General features: G+C 41.6%; 1 protein-coding gene and 1 long non-coding RNA gene across 2 annotated transcripts in view; one reads left to right on the top strand and one right to left on the bottom strand.

Moving 5' to 3' along the window:
* The window catches only part of TTC28 (tetratricopeptide repeat domain 28), a 954,491-nt gene that overhangs the window by 385,435 nt on the left and 544,045 nt on the right, over positions 1-25,011 (bottom strand). The window contains exon 6 of the mRNA XM_068238742.1: positions 17,414-17,921. Within this exon, the coding sequence (XP_068094843.1) occupies positions 17,414-17,921 (508 nt within the window). The remainder of the gene's footprint in view (positions 1-17,413; positions 17,922-25,011) is intronic.
* Positions 7,418-23,578, top strand: LOC137520587 (uncharacterized). The gene is made up of 3 exons (XR_011021903.1): positions 7,418-7,653; positions 17,082-17,315; positions 23,410-23,578. It is a non-coding gene; the product is annotated as an uncharacterized lncRNA (long non-coding RNA).

Below are 25,011 nucleotides of genomic sequence, written 5' to 3'. Positions count from 1 at the left end.
CAAATATCTGACAAATGCAATACTATTCTTAATTGTACAGTTCATATATTCTCTTCTAAATATATTACATTCACCCAAAACCATACACACTAACTAAACTATAAAATCACACAGTTGCCTGAACCCTTTTTTATGTCACATCTGTATGAGGCAATGCTACAAGCCATTGTTGCGGACACACCTAATTGCCACATAGGCCAATTAAGCATATATCAGTGGCTCCAGAGAAAGCCAATTATTAGACATCTCCCAAATCCCCTCGAAGCCGACAAACAAGGTAGAAGAGTATTCTCCATGCCAGATCCTCCACCTGCTCTCCCAATGATGACAGCACGTGGCTTCTGGTATACATCCAGCTCTCCCTGTTGCACAGGTCTGAGAACTTGCAGCATTCATCTAGTCTGCTACATTCAGATTCACACAGCGATGTTATGTCTCCCCTTAGATCTCTTCAGCAGCTGCAGCGTGTTTTTATTTTTTCATCTCCAGTTCTACAATTCGCCAGGGATCGGATTTTTAGTACCATTCCAATATGTCCACTGAAAAATTAACAATACTGCTGTTTTACTTAGAAACTGTGTTGCAGGCCAAAGCTGAATGTATTGTCTCAGGGCAAATGAAAAAATCATAATTTCTGTAAATATTACCAACAAGAACAGGGTTTCCACTGTTACCAATATTAGGCATGTTTTAATTCATTATACATGAAATGAACCGCCATTTCAAAATACAGAATACAGAAGAAAGTAAAACCCAATATGAATAGATGGTATTTAAAGAGACACTGAAGCGGAAAAAAAAAATATGATATAATGACTTGGTTGTGTACTATGAATAATTACTAGAAGATTAGCAGCAAAGAAAATATTCTCATATTTTTATTTTCAGGTATATAGTGTGTTTTCTAACATTGCATCATTCTCTAATATGTGCAGATTACACAACACTCAGCATTCAAAATGATTCTTTCAGAGTAGTCTGTGAACTAATGACCTCTCCTCTGGCAGATAAAAAGTAAACAGTTCACTTACAGTTGAGATAATAAAAGTCAGAAGACAGCCCTCTCCACAACTTTGAAAGTCGTAGAGATTAATGGCTTTTTTGCATAGAGATAACAACTGGAGTTTCTTAACTCTTCCTGTACTGGAAACAATTACACTGATGTATCTGATCTTAATGTTTTATTTCTTAGCTGTACTACACATACAAATCATATTATCATAAAAAAAATTTCGCTTCAGTGTCTCTTTAAACAGGCATATCCCTGGAACACAATTAGTGCACAGAATATAACCTCCAATTGCTCTGAATTATAACTTTTGATCACATGCTGGATTTCTGTCTGGAGCACAGATCGCAGCAGCCATAGGGAAGGGACCTCATGGGAGAGTAAAGACTACTTGGATAACTGAACGTATGGGGATGGGGCAACAAACTCTGACTCAAATCAAAATGTTGGAATAAAGCGGGGAATCAGCAGCTATTCATGGTGACATTGGGTGCAGGGTATTATTTGGGTGGCATGTCATAGGCAGAAGTCTGTTAACAGTGCTACCATAGGAAGCAGGAACTCTGTGCTTGCTGGGCAACAAACAGTGCATCAGCCAAACCACAGAGTATAAGGCAGTGTTCCCCAACCCTGTCCTCAAGGCCCACCAACACTGCATGTTTTGTATAAATCCACAGAGGTAGATAATCAGCTCTGCTGCAACACTAATTACTCCACCTGTGACTGTGTGTGGCTTCCCGCTAAACATGTACTGTTGGTGGGCCTTGAGGACAGGGTTGGAGAACTCTGGTATAAGGGGAGTATTGGCTAAAGTTATAGGTTAGGGTTAGGTCTAGGTTTGAATGGTCAGTAGTAGGGAAGGAAGAATTTAGCTGTAGTTGTAAGGGCTAGACAACAGGAAGGGGATGTATAGTTACTGAGATCAGTAAAGGCTGGATGATTGACAGGGGAGGTGCACTGAAAACACTCCCAAAACTGTGCTGCAAACCTGAAATAGCACTGAACTCCACTACTGATACCCTTATACCTAGGAGCTGATGCTGAATCCAGCAGTGCCAACTTCAGTCTTTGCTGAAATACTAAACAGCCATAGCTCCTTCTCTTAAATTGTAACATACAGGAACAGCATCTCTTTTAATTGTAAACAAAATGAGCCCCTTTATTCGACAAAGGCACACTTTGTTTTTAGGCTTAGAATATTCTGTTACTTGGATGTATTTGGACTGTCGCATCTGCAGCGATTTCAGAGATGATCATTATACCAGGTTGATGCCATTACCTTATTACTACCATAGGCACACTGCACCATGCATTAGGCTGGTCCATTTTCAAATGACACAAATTTGCAAAAACTTGGCATAAAGTTTGCATTAACTCAGAATTATTGGCAGCTCACTGACCATCCCTATTGATGATGGAATGTCCAGCACTGTGTAAGAACTATTATGACACATTTGCTGATGATAAGGTAATAGTGTTTACAGTAAACCATTAATAACACAGGTTAGTAAAAGAGCGATCCAACTGTCAGTATGAAATATGTGCACGAGTAATGGCATATACAGAGTAATGTATGCATACTAGAAACAGGCTGTGAAGTAATAAAATCATAATAATTTCAGGGAGCCAGGGTGGCTAAACTGATTTTGTCTTAGTGACATTTATACTAAAACGTTACTTTTCCATAGCAAATGCCATATTGACTGCAGTTTATTGCTTTAGAACCCAATATTGTGTTTGGAGTGTGTCTCCTCCTGAGACTTTTATTGAGCCTTTTATTGACTGGAAGCTATTTTTAGATCATCTTTGACAATGTATTACAGCCCTTGGTGTGGATGAAGGCTTTGCTCTGCAGAATTATGCAGTGGTTTACCACAAGGAGCAGCAGAGAAACAATTAGTCCTCAGCCTGAAGCATCACAGCGAATCACTGACCCATACATCATTGCAACACTTCTATGATGCTTCCTGACCTTAACCTCAGGTGTTTTAATATTCAAGCTTACGTATTAATACCAAGACCACTGTTACAGTTAATAGATTATCTCGAGAGATTTACACAAATCTATTGATAGAACTTAAACACGTTTTATTAAAACAAATATTTATTTTACGTATAGTTCAAATAAATGTGATGTTCCTTGCAGACGCTTAAAGGACAACTGAAGTAAGAGGTATATGGAGGCTGCCATATTTTTTTTCCTTTTAAGCAATACCAGTTGCCTGGCTATCCTGCTGATCCTCTGCCTCCTATACTTTTAGCCATAGACCCTGAACAAGCATGCAGCAGATCAGGTGTTTCTAACATTTTTGTCAGATCTGACAAGATTAGCTGCATGCTTGTTTCCGGTGTTATTCAGACACTACTGCAGCCAAATAAACCAGCAGGGCTGCTACGCAACTGATTAAGGTGGGTCGCACGCCGGAAAAAAACCCCTAAAAAACAACTGGATCTAATATCACAGACAAGACCCCTAACTAAGGGCAACAATTTCAAATAGGAGACAGGAGGCACACAAAAAAATGTGAACAGCCAGGAAGCAGTATGGAATAACCAATTTAACTTCTGTAAACAGACAGTCTACTTCTGTAGAGTGTCTGTAACTCGAGCATTTCAGTCCTCTCGTGCACTAGGTGCTCCAAGTCTGAGGTGCTCCTGGTACAAACACTGTGTATTTTTAGATGAAGAAGCTAGTACAGCCCGCAAAACATGTCTTCCTTTAGTGTCAAACTGAATATTTCTTACTCTGCTTCCTCACATACCAAGGGCCATATTCACTAAATATCAGTAAAGAAGCTGCATTCAGGGAGCACACTGCTGTATTAGCATTGCTTACACCAACTTACTATGTAGTATTTATTGCGCAATTACTAGCAAGGAGTTTTGAATCAGGATGATACCATTTATTGGCTAACTTATAGATGAATAATTGCGCAATTATTGCTATGGTAATGCACAATACGCAATTTTGTATAGCGTGTTACCCTACCATACTGCTTTAATTGTGCAACGAGTGCCACACAGTTGCCATCAGTAACTGTAAATTAGCCCTGTGCTCCCTGTGTACAACATCTTTACTGATATTTAGTGAATATGGCCCTATACAGCTACATTGTATGCATCCAATTTCTACTACTTCTTATATTTATGGGTTTATGCTGACAGTGACTAAACCTGCATATTCCAGAGAATGCAGAAATCTCCAGCTGCGACCTTCATTGTAAAGAATGGTTACTCTTACTTGCACATAATTTGCAGTATGTCGCTAAACATAAATTAAGACTCTTCTCCAGAACCAAATCAAAATGTGAGAAACAAAAGTGCTGTATATAGTACTTAAATCAGAAAATCAGAATAACAATTATTCACTATTGCATGTAAATTAAACACAGCTGTGATATATTGGGGGGGGGGGGGGGGGGGGGCATAAGATCAATGTAAAAACAATAGCAAATAACATATTTCAAACTGTATTATCATTTAGTATTTATATAGCAGCGTCATCTTCTGCAGCATTTCACTATTGTATTATATCAACAATTGCAATCCTATATTTATTTATAATGATCTTGTAAATGGTACACCCTATACACAGCATGTGTTTATTCCCATAGCTTTTCCTGTACATTATACTGGGCTGCTGGATGACAGGGATTCTTGTGCACTAGTTGCGGATACAGTGGCTGGCACATCTGCATAGGAAAGAAGCTGCAGCACATGATTAATGAGAGGAACACAATGCCACATCCTTAGCTCTAACACAGCATTGTTCAGTGTTCAGCCTGGGGACCGTACAAAGAATCTCTCTGTTGTTCTCTGCTCTCCAGCCCATATTTACTAGTGAGACTAATATGGTTCTTACCCTGTAACATGATGCACAGTAATAATTATGTACAGCATCTCACAAGCTCTAGTGAACTCCATGCACAAGAGAGTTAAAAAAAGATATTCTGATTTTAAGTTGAAAGAAACTGAAAATAAAAAACAAAAATGTCCTCAGGGGGCTTCTTCCAGTCCCCTGAAGGCTTCCTGTTCCCTTGCATTCCTCCGGTGTTCCCCTCCAACACTGAATGTGCAGCATCATGCTGCCCGCATCCCCTATCGTGCTTCCATAGATGGGAGCAGTCTGCACTTGTGTAGTAAGCAAAAATTGCTATGCATATGCGCAGAACACTGGACATCATGGGAGCGCAATAGAGGACATGACAGTTGCGCATGCACAGTGGCCCGGCTGACTCATCAGTCAGCTGGAATACGGAGGTGGACAGCGGAGGAACGGCTGAGCACGGGATGGCAGCGAGGAAAACTTCAGGGGGTTGGAAGAAGTCCCAGGTAAATAAATAGGCATTTTTTTTTTACTTTAGATTTACTTTAACGCAGTGCTGGAAAATAATAGTGGGCACACAAAATATTGACATTCGCCACTTAGGGTGTACTCATTTTTGTTGCCAGCAAATTAGATGTTAATGGCTGCGTGTTCGGTTATTTTAACGGGACAGCAAATTGACACTGTTATACTCTATTGAAATACAATATACAGATGTATCAGATAAACTGTGTTTAGTGTTGAAAGTTTAATGCGCTGGTTATAATAAAGTGTCAGTTCTCTGCCTCACATTGTGTCGTCCTTGCATACAGGGATCATACACTGTAAGGGATTAGTACACCCAGCGGAGAGAAACTGAGTGTATTAAAGGAGAACTGTAGTGAGAGGTATATGGAGGCTGACATATTTATTTCCTTTTAAGCAATACCAGTTGCTGGCAGCCCTGTTGATCTATTTGGCTGAAGAAGTGTCTGAATCACACCAGAAACAGGCATGCAGCTCATTGTGTCATATCTGTCAAAATTGTCAGAAACACCTGTTCTGCATATGCTTGTTCAGGGGCTATGGCTTAAAGTTTTAGAGGCAGGGGATCAGCAGGATAGCCAGGTAACTGGTATTGCTTAAATGGAAATAAATATGGCAGCCTCCATACACCTCTCTCTACAGTTTTCCTTTAAGGCATTAAGGCTCAGACACACATGCAACTTTTCCACCCAACTATCATCCAAACTTGGTCTGTTGAACAATAGTTGGGCGTGTGACAAACAACTAGACGAGCAACTGATAACAGGTGGTTTGCCTGATCCATCAGGCGCTTCAACTCAAAAGATTGTTGGGCTGATAGCGTGCAGTTGGCCACGTGTGTACAAGTTGTGTGAATGCGGCCATGTCGTGGAGTCTGTTGTTTGCTGGCGTGTGTAGTATGCAAATGAGCTGGTCATTCAGTTGCTTGGTGTGCAGAAAATACAAGTCATGTCGGCGGGTTGGACAAAGTTGCACCTGTGTAGGAGCCTTTAGATTAGATCAGTGGAGATGCTTAAACTAATTCAACAAACAGGATTTTTCTTTAAAGGCTATTACTGTACATGGCAGACAATTCAGCTCCCACCTGGATCATGTCAGAACACAGTGTGAGCAGCAGAAAGCCTATGGGCCTTGACGGCTTGCTGATATTAGATTTGGACGTCTCTCCAGCGCATTGTAATGCAGTGTGAACATTATGAAAACATTATGAAAATGTAACAATTAGTTTAGTACTTTTCTCTGTCCATGTCCCAGCAATCTCTCCTAATGTAAACTTATATAATATAAAGTATAATTACCCCTCCATGCTCCAGTAATTCCACTCTTTAATGTAAACGCCCTTCACCCAACATAAAATGCATTTCTCCTTCTATGTGTCTGCAGCCTCAAAATTAGCAAAAAATCAGCAATTAGTTGAGCACCCCCCAGCATGTAATATTACCCCCTTTCCCCAGTCGACATCCTTTCAATCACCCAAAACATAACAATGTAAAATGCTGATCTATTGACATGTATGAGCAATCCTACCTCAATGTAAACTTCCAGGCATAAAATAATAATAATACTTATGACCTCAAAAAACAAAATAAAAAAGAACAACCCCTTAACGCCCAAAGTTCTCATGAGGCAAAGTGACTGATTCATCCAGAGGTGTAGCTAAGGAGCTTTGGGCCCAAGTTTTACATTGGGCCCCCCCAAGCACTCTACACATAGCAACACACAGTATTAGAGGTGAAATGAGAGGATGGGGAACAGTTTTGTTAATGATTACCACTATTCAAAGCATCTATAGAAGTGATCATTACTAGAACAGGACCAATAAAGAGTTATACTGCCACTGAGGGAGGGCCCCTCGGGGTCCCTCTGGCCCAAGGGCCCTGATGCAGTCACACTGGATTCATCCAATAGCACATTCTGAAAACCAACATGGTGCATGCTGTTTCTTACTCACTATCCTGTTGTTCCTGAGTGGATCCTGAGATGTAGCATGGATGGCTGTCATGGGGATGGGACCAACAGACCAATCAAACTGTTTACTGTGCTGCCCTGTGAAACAGACGATTGGCCTGACATCTAGACAGACTGCATCTTAAAGATCCTGAAATTAGGCTTTAATGTCATATTTAAAAACATTCCATGCTACATTTCATGCTACATTTCTGCCAGATGTTAATGGCTTTGGCTTTGCATATTGGCTGCCTAGTAGACACCACTGATATGTCACACACAAAGGGCAAATGTACAATGTTAATAGTGAAAGCATTCTATACATGAAAATAGGCCAGAGGATAAGGTAAGGAAGATAGAAACGCAATATCACATTTTACACAAGCATGCTATAAAAAATAATATCTATATCTTACAGAGTGCTGAAGTGATGCACTACAGGTGTTACCAGTATGTCTGGCTCATTTGAAAATACCTCCTGTTTGGAGAAAGAGTTTGTGTACACCTAAAAAAGGAGAAAACTTTTTATTGTGAAAAAAGGGAGAAAAGTACAGATGACCTACATTGAAACTAATGTTAAAATGTCTCCACCCCATATGCTGCATTGATAAGGTTCAGAATCTTGAGTGGCAGGGCTGGGCCTAGGCAGAGGTGCTAAACCTCTATGCAGAGTTCGGTGCAGCGGTTGAGGATTACAGTACACCTCCTTGGCAGCTCCAAGTGCAAGAGGCCCTGTATGTCTTCTCTGCAGTGCTGCTTATGTTCTATTTCCTGATTTTCAGATCAGGAAGTAGAGTACCTGGAGCCTGTAGGAGGTTAGTGTGTACTGTAATCCTCACTCGCTCCACCGTAACGCTGCATATGGGGGAGGGAGGGGTGCCACTAGACAACAGAGAAATGTATAGGGGAATAGGGGAGGGAGGGGTACAACTACACACAAGGAAAATGTATAGGGCAAGGAGGAGACCACTGGACACCGGGAAAATGTATAGGTGAGGGAAGGGGGGCCACTAGACACCAGGGAACTGTATAGGGAAGGGGGGGGGGGTTACTAGATCACTAGGGAATGCTGTCTAGGGGAGGGGATACCAATCATTCCACCTTCCATCACACACACACATTTTTTGTCTGGGGGTACACTTTGGAGTGCCTGCCTCTGGTGCTGGAACACCCTGTCCTGGCCCTGCTGAGTTGTAGTTCAATGATGTATGGTTACTTTTTAGGGATCATTCACATGTAGGGTAGTATGGTGTACTGTAACACACATACTATGTGATCTACAAGTACATGTGATACTACATGGACAGCAATGTCAGTTGTCCCCGTTACTATGCTGATGTGTGACGTGTTACTGCACTGCTATATGCATTTTTGTGTTATCTGCAGCACTGTAATGAATGTTGTAAGGACTGCACTGTATAGCAATGCAGATGTCTGTACATTGCGCTATAACACATGCCCACAGCAAGCCCCAGTGTGAATGAACACTAAGACTTACTATTGGTGCAAACATTAAATATTAGAATAAGACAAGTACAAGCATTAGTTTAAGGGACTTTTTCCACTGCATACAATTCAATCTCATTTTCGCAGCAAATGCAGTTTTCTGATCACAAGGACACACTCCATTTATAAAGAGATTGCGGTACTCCCTATCCACTGCTTAGGTTGCAATGCCATGCATTTCTTGATGAATCACAATTTACTCTCTGTGGCATTTTTTGGTGTGATTGCCATTGAGTGCAGTTAAAGGACTCTTTCCAATTGCATTGCAATTTGACCAAAAAACACTGCAAACAGTGCAGAGGAAAAACGATTGTGTTCCCCACTCTGCACTTACGATTCGTAGTTAAAAAAGGCCCTTAGCGGTAGGGGTACTGTAAATACGGCTAATACTATATTGTTATTGGCATGGATATGTGGTAAAAACATCAGTACTGGGATACCAACACCTACAAAAAAGTTCTGCATGTGCACTGCAGCTTTTAGTTTTCTGGAGGAAATAGCCGATTGTAGAATATTGGTAAAATGACCAATGTTTTACTACTTAGTTGATATAGCAAAACATTGGTAATATTTATCAATAATTTACTATGACCTAACCTTACCCTACTGTCACACAGAACCCTCCTTCTACCAATGCCTAACCCTAAGACACCTCTGGTGGTGCCTAACCTTCACCCCCTGGTGGTGCCTAACCTTGACTCTGCTGGTGGTGCCTAACCTTGACTCTGCTGGTGGTGCCTAACCTTGACCCCTCCCGGTGGTGCCTAACATTAAACCCCCCCTTGGTGGTGACTTACCGTGACCATCCCCCCTCCAGGTGGTTCCTAACCTTAACTCACCATAGATGATGTTTACCCTATCACGTCTGCCAACGTCCTATTTTGACGGGCGCACTTTTCAGCAAGATGTAGCCCACGCCCTTTTCAACTGTTACCTTCTTATAAAGTTTATAACACCTGGTATTAAAAGTAGTCAAATAATGAAGCAATAAATGCCCATGCTAAGTGGTTTAATTTGATTTGCACTGATAATTTAAATAGTATTCAGGTCATACTGGTTATCATTATGAATTCTTCTACTAAATGATCAACATTATTAACTCGACTGCCTTATAAATTAGTTGATTTAATTCATACAATAGCTCAGAACAAATTCATTTACTGTACGTATAATCTCTCCTGACTGGTGTCAATACAGAGAAATGGGATCGGACTGCAAATAATGTAATCAAAGCTTTCTAATTCAGTGTGAAATGACATGGAGAATTATCTGAATGCTTCTTAATTGACCGGAATTGTCTGGCTGGTTTTGTTGCATTTCTGTAGAGAATGTTCAAGGACTTATGCAGCTAAGGCATGGCCTGTCAGTGACCCTAGATAAATTCCACAGAAGACATGAAAAAGTCGCACAAAAGTCTAATGCTCTCATCCACAATGCACTGTGCAGTCTGTCAGCTTATAACAGCAAAGGTGCTCCTGGGGTCATTAACTACAGAATAAAGGGCCTCTATTAATATTCATAATATTCACATTTTGTGATGCTTGCTTGCCCAGGAGAATTTGATTATGACAGCATTTGCATTTTGATCAATAGAAACACTTGTAGTTTAAAACTAGATGAAACTTCCAATTACGCAGAGTGCAGGGAGCGGTTTATATATTATCATGTTAGTGTGCAGACCGTGGCATCAATTCAGATATATTTGTCTTTTCAAGCTCAATGTATTTTAATTTTAAAGACTTTAAAGTTATCAGGATAGCTTCTGTCATTATCATTAATAATCATGATAATTAGCTTTGGGAAAATTAGGATTTACTCCATTAGCAGTTCCCTTGATTCGATGATCTCTGTCATAAATTTATTTTAAACTGGAATTGGTAAAAAGGCCTTTAGGGCTGTATTGTTTGAACTTTTCCATAGCAGACCCCAGTGGACAAAAAACATGCATGTCAAAGGACAGAAACATGTGATCTGATCCATAGAATATCACTGCAGTCTTTGATCTGTCCGTTTATCTGCTTCTGCCTACTGCGATAAAATTCAGTCAACACATTTAAGCCCAGAAAAGAATTAAGATGAAATTGGGCCCTAGACAAGATAGCAGTTATTGCCCACTGCTAATAATCACCTGTGTTTTTTTAAGTAGGTTTTGGTGGGTTTAGCATCGGCCAGGCCCCTAGACACTCTGTAGGTGCTAGGCAACTGCCTAGGTTTTCCTTGTGGATGATCCGGCTCTGCTTAAGCTTCATACATATTTGAGGACTGATGCCCACAGGCTATCATTGCGTTCTATTGCTATGATGGGGGTTGGAGGGATGACAACAAGGAGGAGAACAATGGCCTCAGGCTGCCCTGAAATGAGATGATTAAGCAGTCCAGATCTATTGCTGATACATCGGAGCTGCCATACACATGCTAGATTCTCAGGAGCTTTCATATACCTCTCATTTCAGGTGTCCATTAAGTATCTTCTTAGAGAAATTATATAGGTCCATATTACTGGTCATCTCTACTGCTCCTCTTGGCAATATTAGTAGATGGTGCTTCACAGCACCCAGACTCCAGCAAAGTTCCAGACTTTTGCTGAGTAAAGTAACTACATTTTAATTTATTTAATTTTAACCTCCTTGGCGGTAACCCCGTGTGTGACACGGGGTAAGCCGCCGGAGGGTGCCGCTCAGGCCCTGCTGGGCCGATTTTCATAATTTTTGTTTTGCTGGACGCAGCTAGCACTTTGCTAGCTGCGCCAGCACTCTGATCGCCGCCGGCCCCTGCCCGATCGCCGCTATCTGCTGCGGCGCGGGCCCCCCCCCCCTCCAGACCCCAGCGCTGCCTGGCCAATCAGTGCCAGGCAGCGCCGAGGGGTGGCCCGGGACTCCCAATGACGTCCCGACGTCAGTGACGTCATCCCGCCCCGTCGCCATGGCGACGGGGGAAGCCCTCCAGGAAATCCCGTTCTATGAACGGGATTTCCTGATCGGAGATCGCCGAAGGCGATCGAAGCGGGCGGGGGGATGCCGCTCAGCAGCGGCTATCATGTAGCGAGCCCTCGGCTCGCTACATGATTAAAAAAAAAAAAAATTTTTTTTAAAACTGCTGCGCTCCCTCCTGGCGGTATTTTTCATACCGCCAAGGAGGTTAAACAATACCAATTATCTGACAGTGCTGATGATCTTTCATGCATCACTCGTGTCAGTCACAAACCTGAAACAAGCAGACAGAAAATCCAGCCTAACTAAAGTGAAACATCTGATCTGAATGCTTGTTCAGGGTCAATGTATGAAAGCATTAGAGGTAGAGGATCATCAGGACAGCCAGTCAATGTGCATTGTTTAAATGGGAAATAAATATGGCAGCCTCCATATTCCTCTCACTTTAGGTGTCCAGTAAACAGTAACCAGTTAAAGAGACACTGTAACGAGAAAAACGTCCCCTGGGGGTACTCACCTCGGGAGGGGGAAGCCTCAGGATCCTAATGAGGCTTCCCCGTCCTCCTCTGTCCCCCGGGGGTCTCACTGCAGCCCTTCAAAGCCGGCGTGACAAATCCGACAGCCTGTTCAATATTTACCTTTCCAGGCTCCAGCGGGGGCGCTGTTTCGGCTCTTCTGACAGAGATAGGCGGAAATAGCCGATCTCCACCGGGTCCGCTCTACTGCACAGGCTCAGGAGTCTTGCGCCTGCGCAGTAGAGCGGCCCAACAGAGATCAGCTATTTCCGCCTATCTCTGTGGGAAGAGCGGATACTGCACCTGCGCTGAAGCCACGGAGGTAAATATTTACATCGCCACCGCTCCGGGAGGATTTACGCCACCACCGTGGGACCAAGGAGGATGAGGGAAGCCTCAATAGGATCCGGAGGCTTCACCCACCCGAGGTGAGTACCTGCCATGGGACGTTTTTTCATTACAGATATTCTTTAACACTGAGCCTCTTAAAGCTCAAGAATAATTCACGAAAGTCTTTAGTAGACCACACAGACAAATTCAACATGAAGTCAATTCAAAACCTGTGGAGCTGCCGCTGCCGCCAGCCTCACAACTCCCAGGTCACTCCTGTTCCCCCGGCCAGCAGCAATAACATCATCCGTCCGGCTAGCGCAAGTCCCCAGGATCCATGCAGTCTCACTTCTTTCAGCGTTCTCCATGTCCTCTTCACTTCCTGTCTCGTCTTGTGGCAAGGGGAAGTTTAAAAAGTAGATGGCGCTCTACTGTTTGAACTTCGGCTTGTCACAGGACCGGACAGGAAGTGAAAAGGAGATGGGGAAGAAGGCCATCCAGAAGAAGTGACAGCACGGACCCGGGGTCTTTCGCCGGCCGGACAGGTGATGTTATTGCTGCATCGGCCATTGCCAAATCGAACACCGCTAGTGATGCGCTCCCGACCCGCCAGCGATCAAGCAAAATTTTCCACCAGGACTGATCAACTGAATTAACCGATGTCAGATGGCAAACGATCAATGAGTCAGCATTTGCGTTATCGATTTCACAGCAGATTCGATCACAGTGATCTGCAGTATATTAGCAGGAATTCGAGCCAGTGTATGGGCATTTTAAATCACCATTCCAGCTGTACTTTCCTAAAGGTGTGATCAATGACATAATCTTGATAAGACAATCCTACCAAATCTACAGAGTAAAACCGTAAACTGAGTGAATATACTTTTGGCGGAAAAGTGGTAGATGGTGCAATCACCATGTGCACTTTCCTTTTGGGCCCATTCGCTCTACACTATGGGCTTGATTCACAAAGCCGTGCAAACTTTTTAGCACGGGTGTGCTAAACAAATAGCACGTGAAGTGCCGTTCGCGGACTTTTGCACGTGCAAAGTGCCGCGATTCGCGGCACTTTGCGCGCGCAAAAGTACGCGAATGGCACTTCACGTGCTAACTGTTTAGCACACCCGTGCTAAACAGTTTGCACGGCTTTGTGAATCAAGCCCTTTGTGTTTTTCACCACTGCAGAAACACATTTACACTGACAGTCTACTAATAAACATCATTTATTCTCATTAAATGTATTTTTTCATTTATGTAAGAAATTTTTTTTTACAGCTGCTATGGGTTTTTTTTTACCATTCTATGCACATTTTCCAGTTCAGTGTATTTTATGTGTGTACGTACATACAAATGTGCAAGGATGTTTAGAAAAATGCTCTCATTTTGGAATGCTCAGTCAACCCATCCTGTACAGTATGTATCAGCTGCATGTCTAAAGACGTTTTATTAAAGCAAACTGATCTGCATAATTACTTTTTAAGCAGAAAACATGCACAGTAAAAGACTATGGGTTGTACTCACTGAAACGGTAAAATGTAGGTGCACAGACTGAGAGGTAGGGATGGCCCTGCTTAGGAGAACTCATGGAGAAGCATGTGATCAGTTCGATCAGATAGATTTGTAAGGTTCTGATTTGCTGGTCCTGATCATGTGTTAAAGCAGGAAGTCATCACAGTAAATCAGGACCTTACAAATCTATCAGCTGATCAAATTGATCACATGCTTCTCCATGAGTTCTCCTAATCAGGGCCATCCCTACTGAGAGGGCACTCAATAGCAAATGTCTGTCCCTGGATCTGGGCATTAAGAACTCTATAGAAAGTAACTGCATTGTTTATTGAACACACACACACACACGCGCGCACGCACGCACGCACGCACGCACGCACGCACGCACACACACACACGCGCGCACGCACGCACGCACGCACACACACACACACACACACATACCCCTCATAGACTTATAAGAAACCTGTGCTACTGCCCCCTGACACATGTCTGTTATTACATCCCATAAACACTACAGCACATCATTTAACCAATAGCATGTGGCCAAGCCAAAGAATATGTAACACACTTGAATCCAATTTAACAGCTGTCTCATTATTTGTAACATATCAGTTAAATCCGCGCATAAAATAATAGATGACAAGGGCGAGATTTCTATAACGTAGCAGCGTATTCATAATGCATCCAATTGTGCAAATATTATAATGAAATCTCTGAATTTAATACAGTCAGCAAAACATGCCTTAAACATGTTGTTCCTATTCAAGCAGAGACAATGCTGGGAACAAGTAATCTGCATAACTCATATAATGGCCAGTAGCTTTGTATTGCAGGGTATACCTGCTCATTACATATCAGGTTAGGTGTGTTAATGTTGCTCATTCATTCTGGAATAACCACAGTGATATCAGACAATGAATATAATATTTTACAGTGTAAGATGAAAGGAAAATCACCATTTTAGCTATGCGTGCATCAAACTGACATATCCTTGAAGGCAGTTAGAGGTTTACTGTCACTGTTAGGACGGGGCTATGGGAGCACATTTTACCTGCACACATAATATACACTAGAGTGATAGCATGATAGCCTCATGAAGACAACAGCAGGCATGTGCCAAACCAGATCAAGCTTGACACCCCAGTCTTCATGATTGTAAATACCAATGTTAATTCTTAAGGCAGGGGGTCAAACTTATTGAAATAGCATAAATTGTAGAGAAACCGAGAGCCCAATATAGTGTAGTATGTTAAAACATAAACGAAGTAAGGCAAATCAGTGAGAAGAATATCCTCACAAACGTGGGTTACCACACAGGCAACCACTGTATAAGCAGGTGAGGAGATTAGACCTGTCCTCACTCAGGGCTAAGAAGTCGCTCTCTGTAGATGAGAAAAAGGGGTAGATCACCCCTCCGCCAGGGGTGGACACGATTTTGCAGTAGGAGAACAGAGGCGCCAGCAGAATAAAAGTGGATAACATTTTTAAAATTTGCTAGGAGGAAGTGGTGGACTTACCTCCATAAAGCAGACATGAAAGACTGTCTGAAAAGTAGCAATCACATTTATTATATAGTACCCCAAAAGTGCAACGTGTTTCGCAGGCCGAGCCCGCTTCATCAGGCAATAAACGTGGGGACAAAACAGAATTCCAGCAATAGCAGGTGTAGCGCCTCACCTGCTATTGCTGGAATTCTGTTTTGTCCCCACGTTTATTGCCTGATGAAGCGGGCTCGGCCTGCGAAACACGTTGCACTTTTGGGGTACTATATAATAAATGTGATTGCTACTTTTCAGACAGTCTTTCGTGTCTGCTTTAGGGAGGTAAGTCCACCACTTCCTCCTAGCAAATTTTAAAAATTGTATCCACTTTTATTCTGCTGGCACCTCTGTTCTCTTGTTGAAAAAGCAGGCATTTTGCCGCAGTGCAAACATACAAATAATGCTTTCCTATGGGGCTGCTGCATTTTCAGGAGCAATCTGTGATTATATAGTATTTAAAAAAAAATACAACTTGCCCTACTTTTCTCCACAATGCATGCAATTCGTCACTGAAATTTACTGGCTACTGTAAAAAAAAAAGTGCCAGCGTTCAACAGCAGACAGATGCACAAATTGTGTGGAAAAAAATCTTGTGGGGATTCTTCTGCATTTTCCACAGACACAAGTATGATCCCTCCCTTACACTCCATATTCATGCACCCAACAACCTGTAGCAAAGGCAGTGATAAAACTGTGCAATTAGAATTTCTGAATCATGCTACTAATACCATAAAATAAATTTTTTATTAAAAACTTGTGCAGACAAATTGCATTTGACCATCACATGTCTCTGTCTGTACCTCTGATTGAGTAAAATGTTCGTCTTTTTGGCATCAGTCTACAATCAGCAAATAATTTAAGTAAAATACTTAAAGGAGAACTGTAGTGAGAGGTATATGGAGGCTGCCATATTTATTTCCTTTTAAGCAATACCAGTTGCCTGGCTATTCAGCTAATCCTCTGCCTCTAATACTTTCAGCCATAGGCCCTGAACAAGCATACAGCAGATCAGGTGTTTCTGACAAATTTAGACAGATATGACAAGATTAGCTGCATGCTTGTTTCTGGTGTGATTCAGATACTTCTTTAGGCAAATAGACCATCAGGGCTGCCAGGCAACTGGTATTGCTTAAAAGGAAATAAATATGGCAGCCTCCATATCCCTCTCACTACAGTTCTCCTTTAACTAAGTAAAATAAGTAAAATACTTAGACTCTTATGACCCAAACTGTCTCAAATAGGCACTTTATTTCAGCAAGCAACCAACTTCTTCTTCATTTCACTAAATAAGTAATTAAATGGCACAAATAACAACTAATTTGCAGTTAGGGGTACCTTGTTGCATTAATGTACCTAACTTATGGGGTAAGTGAGTATCCTAAGTACTGACTCATTTGGCCAATGATACTTCTGTGAAGCTTCATTTCATCACTCTTACAGAACGCCTTCTCAAGTTCTAACAAGTGAACTGGAGACACCAAGTAATACCCGAGCAACAGCATGGCAAACCCAGGAAGGCTAACACTTTTCAGGATGGTGAGGTGCATATTTTAGATAGAGAAGAAAACAGGTTTGCAAGAAGGGTAAGAATGTCCATATATGTCATACTGGAACAGCCTTTGGAATACCTGTTTCCCCTTCACTCATCACAACTGAAGAACATAACAGGAAAGGGTATTTATGTGAAACTACCTTATTTTTATATGCATACAGTTATAGATTCTACAATGTATCTAAAGGATTCCAGTAAGGAACATTTCAGGAGCACTTACCTAAGTTTGAAGATGCTCTTCCCTCTGCAGCCCGGTCTTTGAGACTTTCCGCTATAGATAGTTGTTGCTCGTGGTACTGTTTAGCGCGTTCTAAGTCTTGCATACAGCGTGCAGCATGGCCCAAGCCTGCATAGGCTCGCATCTCAATGGCCTTTTCTGTTAACTCTTGTGCAAGTTCTAGAACATGGTTATGATATGACATTGCTTTATCAAAGTTTCTTCTGTAATGATAGGCACTGCCAAGGTTGCTATATGCCCGAGCTTCCTCCCGCTTGTTGCCCAGGTCCTTTGCTATCTTTAAATGTTGTTCATGACAATGAACTGCATTTTCAAAGTCCCCCATTGCAATGTAGACTGCTCCCATGTTTCCCAGTTCTCGTGCTTCAGACAGTTCATCTTTGGATTGTTTAGCCAGGAGAACGCACTGCTTGTGGCTTGCTAGTGCATTAGGGTAGTCACCAATTGCAGTGTAGACATGACCTAAACTGCTTAAAGCAGAAGATGCTGCCTGTAAAGTAAAAGAAAATACGTATTAGAAAAACAAATCTACAACCATTTCACAATCATAAAATATTTGAATCACCAGCTTCATACAAAAAAAAAATCACATTTCCGTTTTGGGGACAAGGAAACTTGAGGTAAGAAAAGAACACAAACATACTTGGGAGCAAACCCATTATAAGACGAATAAAAAAAGGAAAGGGTGTTATACTCACAAGAGAGGGCCATGTCACAAGAACTGCTAAAAATGTGGGTGGGAAGAATAAGCCCATCCCACTCAGGCAGAAGTAGATGATGACAGTCACATGCCTAAAAAGGTTGAGGATGGTATAATTACACTTTTTTACACCACATTTCAGTTTTGAGAGAAGGGGACATAAATGGGCATGTACTGTATCTACAGTGTCTGTCAGAGACTCAATCTGAACACTATCCCAGTCTGCAGATAGCGTTTGTTTGTTTTGTGTCCTTCCCACAAAGCCAAAAAAGGTGTAATTATTTGCAGTCGTATTTTCCAGTTACTAAAGGATACCTGAAGTGAGATGAGAATGAGTTGTGTCATTGCCTTTTCAAAAATGCTACCTACAGTTTTTGGTAGTTGTGCCGATCCTCCTTTTGAATCACTGACCCAGAATGAACATACTAGTTAAGTGTTCTCATTCCACTCTGACTTCTCTGACTGCACACTTGTTATACATACACAATATACTGTATGCTTGACTCAGAAGCAACTAAATCCAAAATATGACAGTCAGGCTGTTGGTATAATAAAAGGCAATTGTGAGGGAGACCTTCACATTTCATTTACTTTAGAATTTGTGCAATTTCACCATATATTTTGAAAGCTTTCTTAGAGTATGATGCCATTATTTGGATTTATATCATCCACTGTAGTTTGATGAACTAGGAATTATGGTGGAATTGTTACTGCTGCATACAAAGTGTCTGGGAGATATAAGAAGCCAGACTGTATCTTCACTGATTTTCAAGGCTGAAAGACTGGAGTAAAAATTTGAGGCCACGGTAATGCCAAGATAGCTAAACTAGAGACAAGACTAACTAACAGGCTCCTGCAGTCATGTCACAGGCAATGCTAACCAACCATTGTTGAATACATTTTTCAGGTACCAGAGAAAACTTACGAGCAATTCCAACCAAGCACCCTCTTTTGATTTCTGCATATATACAACATCTGTATATAAGTCCATTACCATCAATACCTAGTGTTTAGATTCAAAGGTCATTATGCATTATATGATAAGCAGTAAGCCCTTAACCACCAATCAGAACTCAACTCAGGAGAACTATTTTTTTATTGGTTGCTATTAGTAGCTTCACATTATTATGATTTGTACTTTATTTTTCAATAAAGTGTTTTTCTTCTTCAGCGATGTGAAAATATAAAACCTGCAACCTATTGCTCTTTGCAGTAGAAATTCCAACCATTAAAGCTGCCATCCTGTAATCGTAGCTTGCCTCTTGTTAGGATATATAGTAATATATTGGATGACTTGCCTGTTGAAGCAGGGATTTAATCTATAAGATACTGCAAAACATAGCCATAAAAAAGATGAATTCTAGCATGAGAAAACGTCTTCTATGAAAGCCTGGACAGAGAAGATGATGATCACTTCTGAGTTTGATTATTATTATTAATAAAAGCCTAATAATTCTTCCAGAAATATGTTTTATTAGACTCCTCAACCGAGGCCCTTTGCTGAGCTTATCTTGCCTTTTTCATGGTTAACAATAAAAATTAAACACTTAAATTAAACCCAAGTAGTTGAAATTATGCATTTTATGTAGAAGCAATGAATATGTCTCACGAAAATGAAAGAGAAATTATAATTTCACATAATATTTTAAAGAAATGAAATCCAGCCTAGTGTGATATGTTCCGAAGGGTCATTCTGTTATTTATTCTCCAAAGAGCAACTAACAAAAATCTGTTCTCATGTATCAAAGGGTCAACTATTTATTTTTTTTTACCCTTAAATAACTAGTCAATTTAAATTACAAGCTGGATTATGTGAAATAGCAATTAAAACTTGTAAAGATATATGTGTAAAAGTTTGAAGGGCTAATGAAATTAGAATATAAATTATATAACATATTACTGAAGGAAGAGACGTTTCCTTGGTCACAGTTGACTAAGTAATCCAATTGCAGAAGATAAGGCCCTTTCAGTCCAAAAATGGGAAATTAAGTAAAACAGAATTCCTTGTTGGACCTTATTTCTGTAGCAAATACAAAATACAATGCTGATGTTTTCTACAAGTATGAACAGTTTAATATGATTATTACTGAACAGACACTTAACTTAAAGAAACTTATTTTAAGAGGATTCAATATATATGTACCGGCCAGAACCTGAAGTTTGGCCACTTCGCGTTGTGCCTGGCCACTTCGGGTTCCGGCCGGTCAATGTGTGAAGTGGCCGCGGCGCTGCGGCCAATGTCCAAAATGAGCCAAATCCTGGCGGCTCCAATAATTTTTCCCAGCACTGGCTCCGTCCCCTGCCTCCCTGCTATCGGCTTCTGACAGCCGGGGGACACATGTGTCCCCCCCCCCAGAGTCGTTTGTGGCTGCAGGAAGGCAGAGGCAGGAAAGCAGGAATTTGTTCGTCCCTGCAGAGCGGGTGCTGACAGAAGCAACGCCTGCAGTGCTCCCCACTCTGCTTTCCTGCACCCACAAATGACTCGGGGGGAGGGGGGACTCATGTGTCTCCGGCTGACTATCAGGGAGGCAGGGGGCGGAGCCAGCACCGAGGGAAAATGATCGGAGCCGCCAGGATTCGGCTCATTTTGGACATTGGCTGCAGCACAGCGGCCACTTCGCACATTGACCGGCCAGAACCCGAAGTGGCCAAACTTCGGGTTCTGGCCGTAACATATATACAGGCTAGAACATCTCACAGCCAAACTTCAGGACAATATGCTAATGTTCTCTAAGGTGTGGGACAGGGTATCATTTTCCACCTCCTAAAATAGTTAGGCAGATACTCAATTGGTATGTCTTTCTATAAAGTATTCTCCCATAGTTGATGAGGATTTTTCTTTCTTTCTTCTTTATTACTATTCTCTGGCTGTTTAACCTTATAGAATAGTGGATTTGCCCTGGTAATAACCAACTAGCTACGGCTACATACGCACATTGATGATAAACTGCGTTGACATGCGTCTCCGGTGTAGTTTACCCATCTTGATAAAGTTTTATATTTTCTCTATAATTGTTTGGTACTTGTATATTGTTTGATGGGCAAGCAATTATTGTTATGTCTAACTTGTATGCTCTTTTTGTATGTAAAAAAAAGTAACTTTGCTAAACCAAAATGCACTGAAACTGGAAAATGTCAACAAAAGGAGGTTCACTAGAAATGTACTGAAATGTACCAAAAAAAAAGTGGAAATAAAAAGTGTGAAAAAGGGGCAATGTTTCTGTTGCTCTCCAATCGTAACCACTTAAGTATCAGCGGTCTCTGCCTCCTTAAAGTGAATGGGAACCCGTTTTTAAATAAAAAAGTCAGATACTTACCTAAGGAGAGGGAGGCTCTGGGTCCCATAGAGCTTTCCCTCTCCTCTACCGGTCCTCATCGTTGTGCTGGCTCCCCTGTAGCGGTATTCGACCATTTCGGTCAAATACCGCTGTTTCCCCGCCGAGGGGAGGCTTCAGAAATGCTTCGGGAGCCCGAGTGCTCCCGAAGATGGGCCGCTCTACACTGTGCACACGCGAGCGCCCTCTATGACACACTCGCGAGTGTGCAGCCTGTCTTCGGGAGGACTCGGACTCCCGAAGTCCCCGCGGCGGCAGATGCGAACGGGGGAGCCAGAGCAGCACTGGGGGCACCGGGAGAGGAGAGGGAAGGCTCATTAGGACCGAGCCTTCCCTCTCCTTAGGTCAGTATCTGACTTTTTTTTTACTTAAATATGGGGTCACATTAGCTTTAAGGACCAGAGACCGCTGGTACAATAACAACGGAATCCCGATGAATTGCAGCGCATGTCCACCACTATCTCCAACACCGTTGCACGCCGGGATCCTCCTGACATCCACTCTGCCATCTCTATGACGGCAGGGTCATGTGAGCCAGTCAGGAGCCGCTTTCATTGGCTCCTGACCGTGTCTATCAATGTACGCTAATGGGAGCGGCTTACATTGATAGACACGGCCAGGAGCCAATAAAATCAGCTCCTGACCGGCTCAGATGGCTCTGCCGACATAGAGACAGGCAGTGCCAGTGAGCTGCGATGAGAGACGTCGGGCTTTGAGCGGCGCAACGGAGGGGCGCGACAGAAACAGCGGATGCGCGCTGCCCTCACCTTCCAACAGTAAAATGTTCACTGGAGTTCCTCTTTAAGCCTTCAGCTCCTTTAGGTCTTCAATGAGCACCACTGGATGTAATATTCTGAGTTTATGATGAACATATCAAGTGCTCGAAGAAACTAGCTCGCCTCTCATTCTTCCCTATGCCAAGCAGGTGAGGGTTAGTATAAAAGTTTTTAACCCCAATAAAAAGTAATAATGTGATTTTACGTTTCTGCTTTTTTCCCCTTTAATGCATAAGTACTCCTTACGCTGTAGCTATGTTTTTTTTCCAGGTGTATAATAGAACAATAAAGCTTCCAGTATTATTCTCATGTATATATTTCCCCTCTAAAGAGTACACAATATGCCAAGAAGACACATAGCAGAATCTGTAGCAGTTAGGAGATGCAATAAATTATAGTGCATAGCACAGGGAATGCAAGCCACCATCTTCCTGAATAAATCGGTGTGCATTCTGTTTAAGGAAAGTACGAGATTAATAAACACGCAATCCTTCTTTTTCAAGAAGAAGCAGTAACAGATTAACCATAAAAAACAATTTATAGCTAATTAGATACGGAAGTTGGCAAGATGCACTACCTTTACCAGCTTCTGAAATTGAAAAACTACACAAGGTTTCCCTGAGGCAATTTAATTATAACATAAAAGCTGACAAATTGTAATGACTTACAGCACTGTAAAATCAATATTATTTTTGCTTATTTTGGGGGTAAAAAGAAAATTAAATTATGACTGACTAACTTTTAACCAAGCTAGGAGGCTTTACAAATAACTTCTCTAGTTAAAAGTGAGAAAAATCTGGTTAAGTTTTTGGATTTTCAATTTATTCTTTGAGTTCTCAGATTTACTGTAGCCACATTGTACATGGATGTTCTCTTAAATGTAAATCCGTGTCATCTATTAGAATGTATCCACATTTCATTCACAATATCACATATATGAGATGTCAAACATACAGACTAAAGGACTGGTTATAAAAGCATTAGCTATGCCTGAAGTCATGTTGTTCCCACAGGCAAAATGTGCTGTTAAGGACCTTAAATAATCATCTAAATGGGGTTTTAAGATATTAGACAATTTTCCAATATTTTGCTTGTGTGTGTTTGTAATTTGTTTTGCCTAAAGCTTTACTCATCATGAATGCCTTTTCCTTTTCTTTTTTACGCAAGTTTGTTCCACGGATATCGTTCATTGACCAATGATGCCATGGTGCAGAAGATTATCTCTGTAGTCTGATTTCCTTAAATAGCGGACAACAAGGACTATGCTTTGGATCCAAATTGATTTAAGCACCACATGGCCATATTCATAAATAATTGACCATAGCAAAATATTATCAAAAAGGAAAATTACAAATTAGATAATTGGTTTGTGCTTATTTTTATTTGACTATTTATCATGTTACTGGGTGTTGAACCTTAAATTAGGAAATATATAATCTTAAATACACTTTAATGTATTATGTTTTGTATAAAAACAGACCTTAAAAAGCTAACTCGGGGGTGGGGGGTTACCTAAAAACCCAAAAGCCATTATCTGACATTTAAACTACTTTCATGACAAATGTAAAAACAAGCATTTATTGTCATGCAATTAAATCCTTGCTATTTAGGCTACATTCACAATGGTGGGTTGCAGTGTGGTATAACATGACTTACTGCACTGCAATACACCAGATATGCAATATTCACATAGCGGGGAGTAAAGTGCCAAAAATTAGAAATTATATGGCCCCTAGTGGGCTTTTTTTATTGTTTTTAACCACTTATGTACCAGCGGTCTCAGCCCCCTTGAGGACCAGAGACAGCTGGTACCATAAACGGTGGAATACCAACAAATCGCCGCACATATCGGGCCATCCATGCCACACACCGGGAACCGTGGGCCACCCACTCTGTCATCTCTATGATGGCAGAGTTCCTGTGAGCTGGTCTGGAGCCTCTTTCATTGGCTCCTGACCCTGTATATCAATGTAAGCCAATGGGAGTTGCTTACATTGATAGACAGGGTCAGGAGCCAATGAAATTAACTCCTGACCAACTCATAGAGCCCCAGCCGTCATAGAGATGGCTAAACGAGTGAGCAGCGGTGGGGAGAGAGCGACACGATCATTGGGAATGATGAGACCATCGAGAACGCGTGGTGGCGGTCAGCTGAAATCTACTCCCTGGCAGCCACAACAGTATCAAAACAGGGCATAGATTTCAACTAGAATTTTCCTTAACCAACTGATTAAAGTGGAGTTGACTGTATGCTTCCCTGTATGTAGCGCAGTGCATGCATAATGTGTGGGGTGCTTTTCTGTTCCATTGCCTTCCTGTTTTTACAGGGATTGCGACACAAATCCCACTGTGAACATAACCTTAACCATTGTGACCATTTTAGAGATATACAAATACAATGGATCTCCTCAAATATAACTGGTAGTGCTGGTTGCATTTGTTGCAGTTCAGTAGATGGTAGTGGAAGTTGGAAATAGTCCCTGAAGTCAAACGAGTCAATCCACTTCAAATTTTAAATGTCTCTCTTTTGAACCAGAATTTTACCTGTGACACATCCTCCACTCCAGTCAACTAACTTTGCAAGTAGTTTTATATTTGTTATGTGAACTTTAAAGATTACAAAGATTTTCTATTTTCCTGCACTTTTTGTCATTCTATTTCCAAGTTCCCAAGTCTGGTGTAGAATGTCTCTACTTTGGTGAATGACCCTTTGGAACTGCTTCTCTTTATTAACATATGCTGTATAACACCAGCGGCACTTATGATATC

Source organism: Hyperolius riggenbachi, chromosome 1 (assembly GCF_040937935.1).
Source record: "Hyperolius riggenbachi isolate aHypRig1 chromosome 1, aHypRig1.pri, whole genome shotgun sequence".
NCBI lineage: Eukaryota > Metazoa > Chordata > Amphibia > Anura > Hyperoliidae > Hyperolius > Hyperolius riggenbachi.
Note: the sequence above shows the minus strand (reverse complement) of the source record. Positions and strands in the feature narration are given on the sequence as shown.